The 12,019-nt window shown below is 44.8% G+C and overlaps 1 protein-coding gene across 1 annotated transcript in view; it reads right to left on the bottom strand.

The window, feature by feature from the left end:
* Window positions 1-2,023: 2,023 nt before the first annotated feature.
* HMG20B (high mobility group 20B) overlaps window positions 2,024-12,019 on the bottom strand; it is a 32,027-nt gene continuing 22,031 nt past the window's right edge. Inside the window, exons 7-10 of the mRNA XM_078669049.1 lie at window positions 7,680-7,758; window positions 6,376-6,591; window positions 4,743-4,875; window positions 2,024-3,790 (exon numbers count right to left, since the gene is read on the bottom strand). Coding sequence (XP_078525175.1) covers window positions 3,778-3,790; window positions 4,743-4,875; window positions 6,376-6,591; window positions 7,680-7,758 — 441 coding nt within the window. The 3' untranslated portion in view covers window positions 2,024-3,777. The remainder of the gene's footprint in view (window positions 3,791-4,742; window positions 4,876-6,375; window positions 6,592-7,679; window positions 7,759-12,019) is intronic.

The following is a 12,019-nucleotide window of genomic DNA, read 5'->3' as shown; positions in this document are numbered from 1 at the left end:
GTGGCTCTTTCCTCTAAAATGACACTCTTGGGCTTGGTTGAGGGTTTGGGGTATGTGTGTCACACCATGGGCTTAATGAACCCAGTGTTTTTGCTCACCAAGAGAGGTATTTCTCAGCACTTGAGATCTACTGTCCCACTGACAGTATCGGATTGGTAAAGGAATGGACAGGTGTATGATAATTGAAGCACCTAGACCCTGGACTAGGATTGTCCATGAAAGCATTCACAAACTTTGGGGCCCTGGATGGGAACAGTTTCATACAACAGTGTTTCAATCACACAAACACACACACACACACACACCGCTAATATGTTGTAATGTTGTGTGACTTTGAAAAGTTTGTTGCCTATCCTTCACTGTGTTCCCCTCTGGGTCCATGCAACTCCTGTGACCATATGTGCCATGCATTACTTCTATGCTTTAAAAGGCCAATACAAAGTTCATATAAAAATAGGATTATGGGACAAACATTAGGCCAATGGCATAGAACCAGGTTCTCATGACCAGCCACCTAGACTATGGGAATGCTCTGTCGACATCAGTAAACAACACCTAGCTGTCCAAGCTACAGGTGGTCCAGAACACTTGCCGCACGGCTAGTCTGCAACCTTCCCCCGCCCGCTTCCCCGATTCTCAGGAAGCTTCACTGGCTGCTGATTAGAAAGCGTGTTATTTTTAAACTATGCTGTCTGCCAAAAAAAAAGAGTCCACAAGTCCCGACTAGCATAATTGTCTGCGCGACTAAAATCTTACCTACCTCCAATTTGTCTAAGGTCTTCGGATAAGGCGCTTCTGGTGATTTAATAACACTACCGTGGATTGAGGGTCAGAAGGGAAGGATTATAGACCTACAGGTGTATGTTCCCTCATTAAGATACTCGAAATACAAAATTATACACCTACAGTCTCATACATGTGTACTTAGTGTATGTAAGGTTGCCCTACTCTCTCTTAACTAACAAAATGTGTTATACACAAGGGAAAGCATCCCTTAAGGATAAGACCCCTCACTCACCCGAGGGTGACATGCTTCATCATATGGGGCCTCCTTACCAGTGTGGAAAACCTAGTCACCACTGGGAGCTACTACTTCGGGATTTAAGGAAGGAGCTCAGAGATGTTTTGGTAAGGAATAGGATAGTAATCCCATATGTGTGATGATGGGTTATAGTGAGGTTTGCAGCGCTGTATGGGACGAGAAAGTGAATTAAAACTGCCTAGATAGAATCACTAAATAGTTTTATTGGTGTGTTCTACCTGACAGGATTAAAATGTAACAGCACAGTGGTATGGATTTAGAACCACTGTCTCTATGAGGTCAACATGTTTCAGCCTGTTGATCAACCTGTGTATCAGCGGCTTTCTTTAGGACCAGATTTAAACATTGCTGCTGCAAAAATGTGTGATAAATAATAATAATAAATGTTACTACACCACCAGTATTCCTGTTATTTCCTTTTTGGATTGTCAGGTCATACACAGGGTATTCTCAGTCGTAGGATAGCCCAGCCTCACCTCTACCTGACAGGCTGCTCAGGAGGGAGGCCCCGCTCTGTCCGTCGGTACCTCGTTGCAGAAGAGCGCGCCCCTGGGGATTCCCAAGCATATACACCTCAAGACACGGGGGCGAATCTCTCTCTTATATAGTCCCGTATCGTTTAAACAACCTTCCTTTTAGTCTCCGATTCTGCTCAGACTTCACTTCCTTAAAGAAGAGGTTGAAGACTTGGTGTTATAAAATGTTTAATCCTCATTTCGAGCAGCGCAGCGCCAAGATACTCCTCCGGGAGATAGTCGTGCGCTATACCAAATGCCAAATAAATAAATAAAAATAAAAGCAGCCTCCTGTCAACCCAATAGAACTCTTTTTGGCACATGGACCAGGCTGCCCTCCAACCAGTAACAACAGTTGTTGCATGCACAAACAGCCAATGGTATATAGGTTTATAATAAGGACGCTAAAAGCAAATAACACACAAAACCCACCACACATCTTGAAGCTCAAGAAACAAAAGCAGCCTTATTGTTTTAGTTTACATTTTTTTTATTATAGGATTTTTTTTATTGGAAAGACCCATCCAAATTTCATGAGTGGTAAGATATTACCAACATTGTTTTGCTTTATAAATGTGCTGTCAAGTAGTGGAAGATCACAGACCTTTCCATGGCACCTAGTGGGAGGGTAAAAACTACGACACGAGGTGAGTGCGATTTCATCACTTCTATATGCGGATAAGATGCCGCAGAGATGCACTTGGTCCTACTTTGGAAATGGAAACCGCTTTGTTTTGCCCAGTGGTCCATACAGAAAGCCCCGAAGAACAAATTTTTTACGGAAAAAAACACCTCACTAAAATTCAGCAAAATATATCAAAGGATACAATGTTTTACAGATCTGTACAATGTTTTACAGATCTATCAGCAATGGCGCCTAAGGAGCGTGTAGTGTTATCCAAAAGGCCTCCCTGGAGCGGTAACATTTAAAGTCCCTATCAAGGGCAGCAGCAAGAGGCAATTCCAGTGCAACCATGATCCAATAATTTAATCTGCCAGTCAGGATGCAGGCCCTAAACTGAACCCAAGTGTGAATTCCCTCAAAGAGGTGCAAACAATCTATGGAGCCGATCAAGGTAGGCTTAGCGCAGTCCCGTAAACAGGGAGCACTGGATGCTTCTCAAACAGTAAATCGGGACACATGGAGAAGGCGACGTGATCAGAACAAGCTTCATCAAGTCAATATGTAATGCTATACAGGCATGTCGCCACCTGGGCTGCCCGGCACTGGACTTAGCTCTCTGTGCACTTAACTAGTTTCAATGCCCCCACTAGACTAGAGCGAGGGCCGCGAGGTCCATGTGCCGACGAGGTCTCGCCAGTGGCACGTCTTCCTAGTGCAGTAAAAAAATGCACCACATTCTCTAGTTTTAAAGAAAAAAGAAAAATCTCTATCTTGGATAAATACAATTCATTTAAGAGTAAGTTAAGGACATCCGTAAGGTACCATCCTTAACCTCTAATAATTATTTTCTTCTTACTCAAACAAGCTTTGTCTTTCTGGGTCTTTACATCAACTCATAAAAAAAAAAATATTACAACAGATGGGCAGCTTTTAGACTGGTTTGGAAATGTTGGAGCTTAAAAGAATTACTGCCAAGGGGAGTTCAATTAAAATAACATAGGTGAGTAAAGTAAGAGGGAAATTGAACAAAACCTGCAGCCTCTGTAGACCTTCGTCAACAAGTCTGGGTTGAAATTAAAAGTGGTATTACAGGGGCTCAAGGCAAATAGAAGGCAAGAGCTGGTAAGACCTGCATCAAAATCCTAGCTAAATATCTGCTAATAGGAGGTGTTATGTCACTGGACTTACATATTAATTCTAACGAGCAGCATATCTATGACCTGAAGGCGCCGCTTAGGGGCTCCTAGGGACACCGCAAAGTCCTCCACCACTCCGTAGAGGCGGACAGTCTGGGACCAAAAGAAGTAAACGTATCAGCACCAGTGAAGATTTTCAGGAGACAGCTCCTAGGTAATTGGCTCAGAGACAGGGATGGGGGTAGACGGGGAGATCAGGTGTCAGTCGTTCCATAAAGGCACACTTTTCTTCATCCACTCAGGGCGGGCACTGTGGAAAGTTAAGTTGTGTACGCTTTCCAGACCCCTGCTTCGAGTGTCTGCCCCAGACTGGACTGTTGCCCCGAGCAACAATGTGCAAATCTTGGTGCTCCAACGACGCAGGGTCCTCAATTCTCCAGATCTCAGAATAGGTCCACTTCAAAGGTACTCGCTAAAACCAGAAAACAAGAAGGTAAAGTTAGCTCTAAAACAGAAGGCGAAGTTTCACCTGTCGCACTTTGATGCTCCTGGCTCTCCACCTTAGAAAGGCGCAGGGGAAGTGACACTGCATAGGGCGCTCTACAACAGAACTGGCACCAATATGGGATATCCTTGGGGGGAGGGGGTGGGAGAGACCTTAGGCCCAGTAGAGCATGGGAGATGGGTGGTCCTGGGTGAGGTATACTGAGACAGACAGGTAGGCACAGGTGGGGACGTAATGAGTTAGGAAGACCGGAAAGGCTACAGGTAAACAATGTCTGCTACTGTAAGGGCTATTGGGAAGTGCTGACAGGTACCCTGTGGGTTTATGGCCAAGCACATTGAGAATTGTATGGAGGCACTGGGCAGGCCATGCTAAGAGAGACACTGAGGGAAAGGGAGGACTAAAAAGGCAGAAGTGTGATCACAGGGTGACCTCTGCTGAGAGATGCACAGGTACAAAGAGATGGAATCAGGGATACAGGAAGGCAGTGGGTAGGCTGTAAATAGAGCTTTGAGGATAGAACGAGAGAGATTCACAGGTAAAGGAAGCGTGAAACAGAGAAAGCTGTATACAGAGAGTGGCCAATAACAAGAAATATGGGCTGTTGATGGGAGACCTATAAGGTGAGAGACGTAAAGTTACAGATGGCGCTACAAAGGAAGATGGATGGGTAGAGGGTCTAATGAGGCGGGCAGATCGTGGCATTAGAACAATAAGAAGTCAAAGAGTTAATGGGTCGGTAGTGGGTGAGTCAAAGCAGGATGGGATGGCACATAATGTGCTACTCTTCTGCTATATCCAAATTCCCACCCCTCCAAGTTCTTTGACATTGCCCTCTTTTTTCTCTCCCATTTTCAATTTTCTTCTATCAGTCCCACCTCAGCTCTTGTACCATGTTAAGCCTACTCCAACCCCTCACCTGTCTATCCGGCTCAGCACCTCCTTGACTTGCATCACCAGACTCTCGTGCTGGGCAGGGTTGCTTTCGATGATACTGTGCAGTTTGGCCATGTAGACATCCAGGTTCCCTTGCGTCGGTGTCTCCCCGGATCCTGGGCAGGAGATAGGAAAGAGAAGTGTTAGAAACAGAAGTATGGATAACGCCAGCAACTCTCAGAGCAAGAGGTCTCAACACTATAAAACAATCTAATTTCCCCCAAAAAGGCAAAACTCCTCCCTGGAAGTCTCTTTAGTGTTTAAAAAAAAGAAATCCACAATAGCATGCAATTACAACCAAAATAACCACCTCCTATACCAATACCACAAATATCAGCTCTATCCTTTTGCCTGCATCACAGTTTCTGGTCAGTCGCCTATGTGAGCACCGTCACCAACAATGCCTCTGACACAATCACCGCAAATATTGTTAGAAGTGAATTCTCCGATGACACTTCAACCTTTATCACCATGACGGCCACCACGAAAACAACCACTGTCAATATTGCAACCAATGCCACTAAACCCTTCTTGCATTGATGATTGCCCGTGCACCCACCACATTTACAAATGCCCACTAAACCCGCCTTCACCCCCAATGCCACTACACCAGCCATCACTGCCAATAACACTACACCAGCCATCACCGCCAATGCCACTACACCAGCCATCACCCCCAATGCCACTACACCAGCCATCACTGTCAATAACACTACACCAGCCATCACCGCCAATGCCACTACACCAGCCATCACAGCCAATGCCACAACACCAACCATCACCGCAAATGCCACTATAGATGTCACTTTAATCACAGCTTTCAATATAACCAACTCAATCACCAACATTAATGACTGCTACCCCGTATCTCTACCGCCACTATCAGTAATGCGTTAGTTATGCCACTTTGCTAGCAGCAGTACTAGATTTCCTGATCCAAAAGAACCATGAGTTTAATAACTTTTCAATAACAAAAGAAAAATGGAGAAAATACATTAGAGGAAAACTATGAAAATAGAAAACGTTAACACAAACTTTTCTCTACTCACATTTGATACTAAAACGCGGACACCACCTCTTACTCGGACAATACTACCACACACACCTACATGTCAGCAACCAAGAAGATTTTTATTACAACCAATCACCAAACTGGCCACAATCATTTGATGAGGAGTGCTGGAATCCAGTTGATGGGGACTCAGCTGCCACATCGTCAGTGGTGGAATCGGATAGGCTTAGATGAAAGCTGGAAGTGAGTTGGCCAGGAGTGGAAAGGTTGGGCACTGAAGAAGTATCCAATTGGAATTGGACACAGTCGCAATAGCTGGGCAGGCACGCGGTTTGTACTCTGTGGGTACTGACGAGGAAAATGGACAGCAGTGTGCACATCAGAGTGGGAAGTGAGGGCCCACATGGTCACTGCGGAGCTAACTACAGCTTGATTCTGAGCAGAAAGGTGGGCGGTCCAACCTCATTTTGGATGGGCAGCACTGCAGGTGGTCACATGGCCACTTCTAGGCCCACTGGGGGTGAGGTAGGGAGCAGGTACCATCATCAAACCAACATCTCCTGGAATGGTCAGGGAGGTAAGGCATGATCAGAGCTGAATTCACCTGGAATGGGCAGCGACCTGAAGCTCCCGATCAGGGCCTGGCGCACAGCCTGCAGTCGCTGCTGCAGTTCCATCGTCTGCTTCTCCTCCAGCATCAGGTCGTGCTCCAGCCGCTCCCGGGCGGTGTTCATGTTCTCGGTGTGCTTCTGCAGGATGGCGTTCTGCTCCTCAAACTCTGTGTTTATCTTGCGCAGACGCCTCAGTTCTGCTTCGCGGACTGCAAGAGAAACCAAAAAGAGCAAATTCAGCGGCAGTGGTGTGCTGCGACGGCCGTCGCACATTAGTGACGTACACAGGAAACTGGCATGCTTCTGACATCACTGACAGCAAACACATTTTCAAGGGGTTACAGTTCTATAAGACACCACCATCGTTCTAATTCTACCAGTATTTTATTCCATGGTACTAATGAGATATAATATTTCCTCTTTATTTAATAGGAGGATTTTACACATTCAGCAAGACACTTTCTTTCCTGCTTTTTTCAATCTTTTTGAGGACTATGCACATGTTCTAAGCCTGATTTTCAGAATCTGTTACAGACAGTCCAACTGCAGGACGTACACATCCGAGTAAGAAAATGCTGTACACTTGGTCTCCCTGGAGTACTGCAGTCCTGTTCGTTTTTTTTGGGGGGATAGACTGGTCCCAAAAACTTCAATAGTTTACACTTATCTTTCCCACTCCAAATGTCTTTTAGTGTACATGTGATTAGATATACTAATTAGAAAGCTTGTTTAAATGGGTTTCAGTAGGCGGCAGTGTATTTTAGCAGGAAGGCTCAACATAACATAAACCATTTTGCTTTAAAAAGCTGGTGTTGACCCCACATCTAAATTAAGCGGTCGCTTCACACTTATTCAATAGGCATCAACATTCTTTAAGTATGTTGACTTAAAAAGGAAAACAGGCCGAGGTAGGCTGATGGTACGCCAAAATGTGGCCTACGGAATAATGCAGTACCTGCAGCGGGCTGTCACTGACAGATGCTACAATCAAAAGGTAGGAGTCTACCACCTGCACCACCGCCCCAATGCAGTAAAAATACTGCAGCAGCATTTGCCCTAAATCTCATCATATGTCTTAAAAATCATACGGTCTCCTATTTGTCTGAAATCTGATTTCACTTTAGCCAACGAGTCCTGCCAAACCCGTGTGCTGCCTTCAAAATCCTACCATGTAGTGCATGGGGATAAAGCTTGTTGCAGAGCAGACCCAAATCAGTGAATTCCTGAAGAGATTCTCTAGAAAAACAAAGTGCATGTATTATATCATGCTTGGGACTCAAATTATCAAATGCCACACCTTTGTTCTGATCTAAAAACTCCTCTGTGAAAATGGGTACGTCGAATGCAGGAAAACCATCACTTAATGAATCACTGCCCTGAGAAAAAGAAAGAAAGTTGCAAATATGGGTTAAAACCTGTAAGGTAGAAATGAAAAGATGAATACAGAGGAGGGTATGAAATGCACACGTAAGAGACACTGACTGGAAACATCACAGGGAGAGGGAGCGAGAGAGAGAGGAATGAGAACAGGACACCACTCTCAAGTTTTAGCTTCATAACCATACATGCTGGGTAGATTGAAGAGAGGCTCACAAAATCTTGGCAAACAATAGACAGTGACCTAGTTCAATTACAAAATCATGCGAACTACAACGCTGGCTCTGGTCTTAGCATTAGGTGGTTAAAACAGAATTGTGCTTAAAAAAACGGAACATCTCTCAGAGCACACTGAACACTGTTAACTTGCGCCGTGCAACAGCAAGCAAAAAAAGTTTTTGCAAAAAGCAGAGCAAATATGAAGTGAATATTCAAAACTTAAAAGTCATTGATGCTCTGATGCTCACAGATTGGAGATATTCTCAACATACCCGGACTCAGGAAAGATGAGCAACATCTAAGCCACAGACACATGAAAATGTTAAAACTACCAGGAAACACTAATGTTATGTTGCGTTATATGAACTTGATAAGCGCTTGAATACTAGTGGGTGTCTTGGCGTTGCCTAATGTGAGCCTAAAAAGAAAACCTGCTGAGAATTGAATACCTATAAATAATTCAATAAGCAGGTTTTGAGAGCTTTTCTGAAAGCTAGAAGATTCATGGAAGATTTATTGTAAAGGGGCAGCTTATTCCAGATCGTGGAAGCACCCAGCACAAAGCTGCGGCCGCCCCACGATGCACGTTCGCATTGAGTCACAATCACAGATTTGGCTGTGGAAGATTTAGAGGCCTGTTGGGACTGTACCAGTTAAAGCTGTCCTTCAAGAAGGTGAGCCCTTGATCATGCAGGGACTTGTAAGTGATGCAGAGAGCCTTGAAAATAATTCTGGGCCTGATCGGCAAACAATAAAGGTTCCTCAAATGTTTGGACACCAATTGGGGTTTTGGAAGGTTGAGGAGAAGGCGGGCCACAATATTTCTTAGCGTTTGTTGCATGTTAATCATGTGTTGATGAGCACTGAGGTGAAGTGCATTGCAATAGTCAAGTCTGGAAATTGCAAGAGAGGTAACTAATGAGTTTTGCAAATGTGATGGCTTGATCAGCGAGGAAGAGTTTATCATTTATCAAGACAACAGACTGCAGGCTTTGCCGACTGGTGTCGGGAGGGGTCCTAGCTTGTGAGAGCCACCAGGCCTGTGTCCAGAATGAAGAATTGGCACCAATGAGCAGGACCTCTGTTTTACCTAAATTTAACTGGAGGCAGTTGTCAGAGATCCATTACTAACAGCCTGCATGCAGCTAGTAATTTTGGTACCTTGGTAGGGTCCCTCCCTGGAGATGACTTATGTGTCTGCATAGGACATAATCGCAAGGCCAAATGATTTAACAAGCTCAGTCAGAGGCGGTACGTAAATGTTGAAGAGCGTGGGGCTGAGCGCGGGTCCCTGCGGAACACCGCAGGGAAGAGAGAACGGCGGAGAGACCTAGTTGTCCTGTCGGACCTATTGTTCTTGTTATAATAAAAACTAGCTGAGTATGTTCCAGGCAGAGCCAGTGATACTGATATCAGTCAGGCGGGATAACAATTTGTGGTGATGAATGGTATCAAATGCCACCGACAAATCTAATAGAATCAAGGCCGCTTTACCTCCTGCATCGAAGGTCATTCGGAGTTCTTCAGTGGCCTTGATAAGGCAGTTTCTATGGTTAGAACGGAAACTGAATTGAGTGGAGTCTAAAAGGTTGTTGGACTGAATAAAGTCAGTGAGTTGACAGTTCCTTTGTTTTTCGATAATCATGGCCGGCAGGGGAAAACAAGATATCAGACAATAGTTATTTGGATCAGCAGGGTCCAGAGAAGATTTTTAAAGGAGGACAAACTGAGGCCTTCTTCCACCCAGTTGGAAAAGAGCCGGAATCAAGTACAAGCTGAAAGATATTTGTTAAGACCGGGGCAATAGTATCTGCGACGAGGGCAGCAACCCTGGGTGGGCAGGGGCCGCCGGATCTTACAGCTTTGACCAGTCTAGCAACTGTGTCAATGGTCGGAGTAAAGGACGCAAAGCTAGAATCAGCTACGGTAAGGATAGGAGGGGTCTGGTACCCAGGGGAAGGACTCTGTCTGAAGGCAAGGTTGTTAAAAATGTTTTCAACTTTGTTAAAGAAAAATCTGGCAATCTCTTTGCAAAAGGACTGACTGCAATTGGGGGGGTTTGTGTTGGGGTTTGTTGTAAGTGTATTCATTGTTAGGAAGAGTTCTTTAGTTGACTTATTGGATTATTCAATTTTCTGGTTAAAATAGTCAGTCTTTGCTGTAAAAGCTTTGGTTTTGTAAAAGGCCAGTCAGGTCTTATACTTTACCTTTTCAGCCTCATTGTATTCCTGCCAGCATTTTATTTCTTGCCTTCTGCAGCTCTGCTTAAGAGATATGAGATCTGCTGTGAACCAGGGGGCGGAAGCCCTAATTTTTTGGGAACTAGCTGACTTTTGAGAGGCCGAAGATAAAGAGGCTGACTCTACCCAATGAGTATATTGGGCAACCGCTGTGTCAGGATCACCAGAAAGGATGGGCTAAGAGTCTGCTAGACAGGAGGCTAAGTTGCCTTCATCGATTTTATGCCAAGCACGGGTAACAATAAGGTTATGAGTGGCTTGAGGAGGATAAGAAGGTGCATTACTAGATATGTAGAACATGATGGTACTAGGATCCGACCATGCTAACGGAAGGGAGCTTATGAAGCATATGGAGGGATTATGAGAAAAATGCCATCTAATGTGTGTCCTGCTGAGTGAGTGGGACCAATAACCAACTGTACCAATCCCAAGGCGGACATAGTCTGAAGAAAAGCATAAGTATCTGGATCTGCTAAGGCCTCTAGGTGAAAATTAAAGTCAACAAGCACTGCATTGTGCTTACAGAGAACATTGTCCTCTAATAGGCTACTAAAATCTTGTAAAAAAGTGGCGCGAGGGCCGGGTGGATGGTAGATCAAAGTACGTTTAAAAGATTGTGGTTTAGAAACCATAATATTGAAGAAGAGGGCCTCGCAGAGAGGAGCTGGTAGAGGGTCACAGCGAACTACTAAATTAGATTTATAAATTACTGCTAGGCCACCACCTCTTTTGACTGGTCTGTCAAGCCGAAAAATATCACAGCCGTTTTGGATGGCTTCGAGAAAATCGAAGTCGGATGCTGGGTCTGCCCAAGTTTCTGTGACAAAGGCTAAGGAAAGATCATGAGATTCCATAAAAAAATGACAACCTATGCTATGCTTAACCAAGGATCTAGCATTTAGAAGCACACAAGTCAAGTGAGTGTTACAAATGGGGTGAGGCGACTGGAAGATTGTAGAAGCATTAGTAGGATGGGGTCTAGCAACTCCGGAGGCTCGTCTGCAGGCTCCCCTATGAGACAGTCTCTATAAGTAAAGCAAAATAAATCAAACGAAAAGTGAGTAAGTTAAAAACTATTAAAATAAACATAAATGGGCATCAGCCCTTCCAACTATGGCACTGACCGCAACCAAGAACTAACACAGGAGCCAGGCACCTCCCAAAAGATGGCAGAAGGAGACTAACTAAAAGGAACATAAATCTTCGTGTCAGGTTAGTTACCACTATGAATCAGTTTCCACACACTGACTCCAACAGAGAGCAAGACATGTGCAGGGACTACTGTTCTGTATGTCTAGAGACAAAGTCTTACATTTCTGTGCAGCTGCTGAAGTTCAGTATTCTTCCAGGGCCCAAGGGGGTACCGCTATCAATGTTCGTTTGCAGGCAAGGACACGGTCACCTTGTTGTGGCAGAAGCAGCACTTGCAAAGGGATCGGGCCATATCTGTTGCAAGCAAAAATCTACTATGTGAAAACCGATTGGAAGAGGCCGAGCCTGGAGAAGTGATTTCTGTGAGAATTTTGCGAAGAGCCAATGAACTCCGTAGATCTACTGAGCAGAACTTTGTTTCTGAATCTTCGAGGAGAAGTGGGGGGCAGCAAGGTGTATCCTGACTGGACGGCTGTAGGTAGGGTGTGTCCAATGCAGTAAGCAGGACAGGACTCAAAGGCAGAATGGAACAGAACTAGGCTATTTCAAGCCACTTGATTCTGCTTCCTTGAGGTCGTTGTGGTGGGGTGTTGTCACTGCAGTCGATGATGAAGAGCTTAGCTAACTGTGTGGGTGGAGGTCTCTGGGT

This window comes from Lissotriton helveticus, chromosome 12 (genome assembly GCF_964261635.1).
Source record: "Lissotriton helveticus chromosome 12, aLisHel1.1, whole genome shotgun sequence".
NCBI lineage: Eukaryota > Metazoa > Chordata > Amphibia > Caudata > Salamandridae > Lissotriton > Lissotriton helveticus.
The sequence above is the reverse complement of the archived record's forward strand: the minus strand, read 5'-3'. Positions and strand labels throughout refer to the sequence as shown.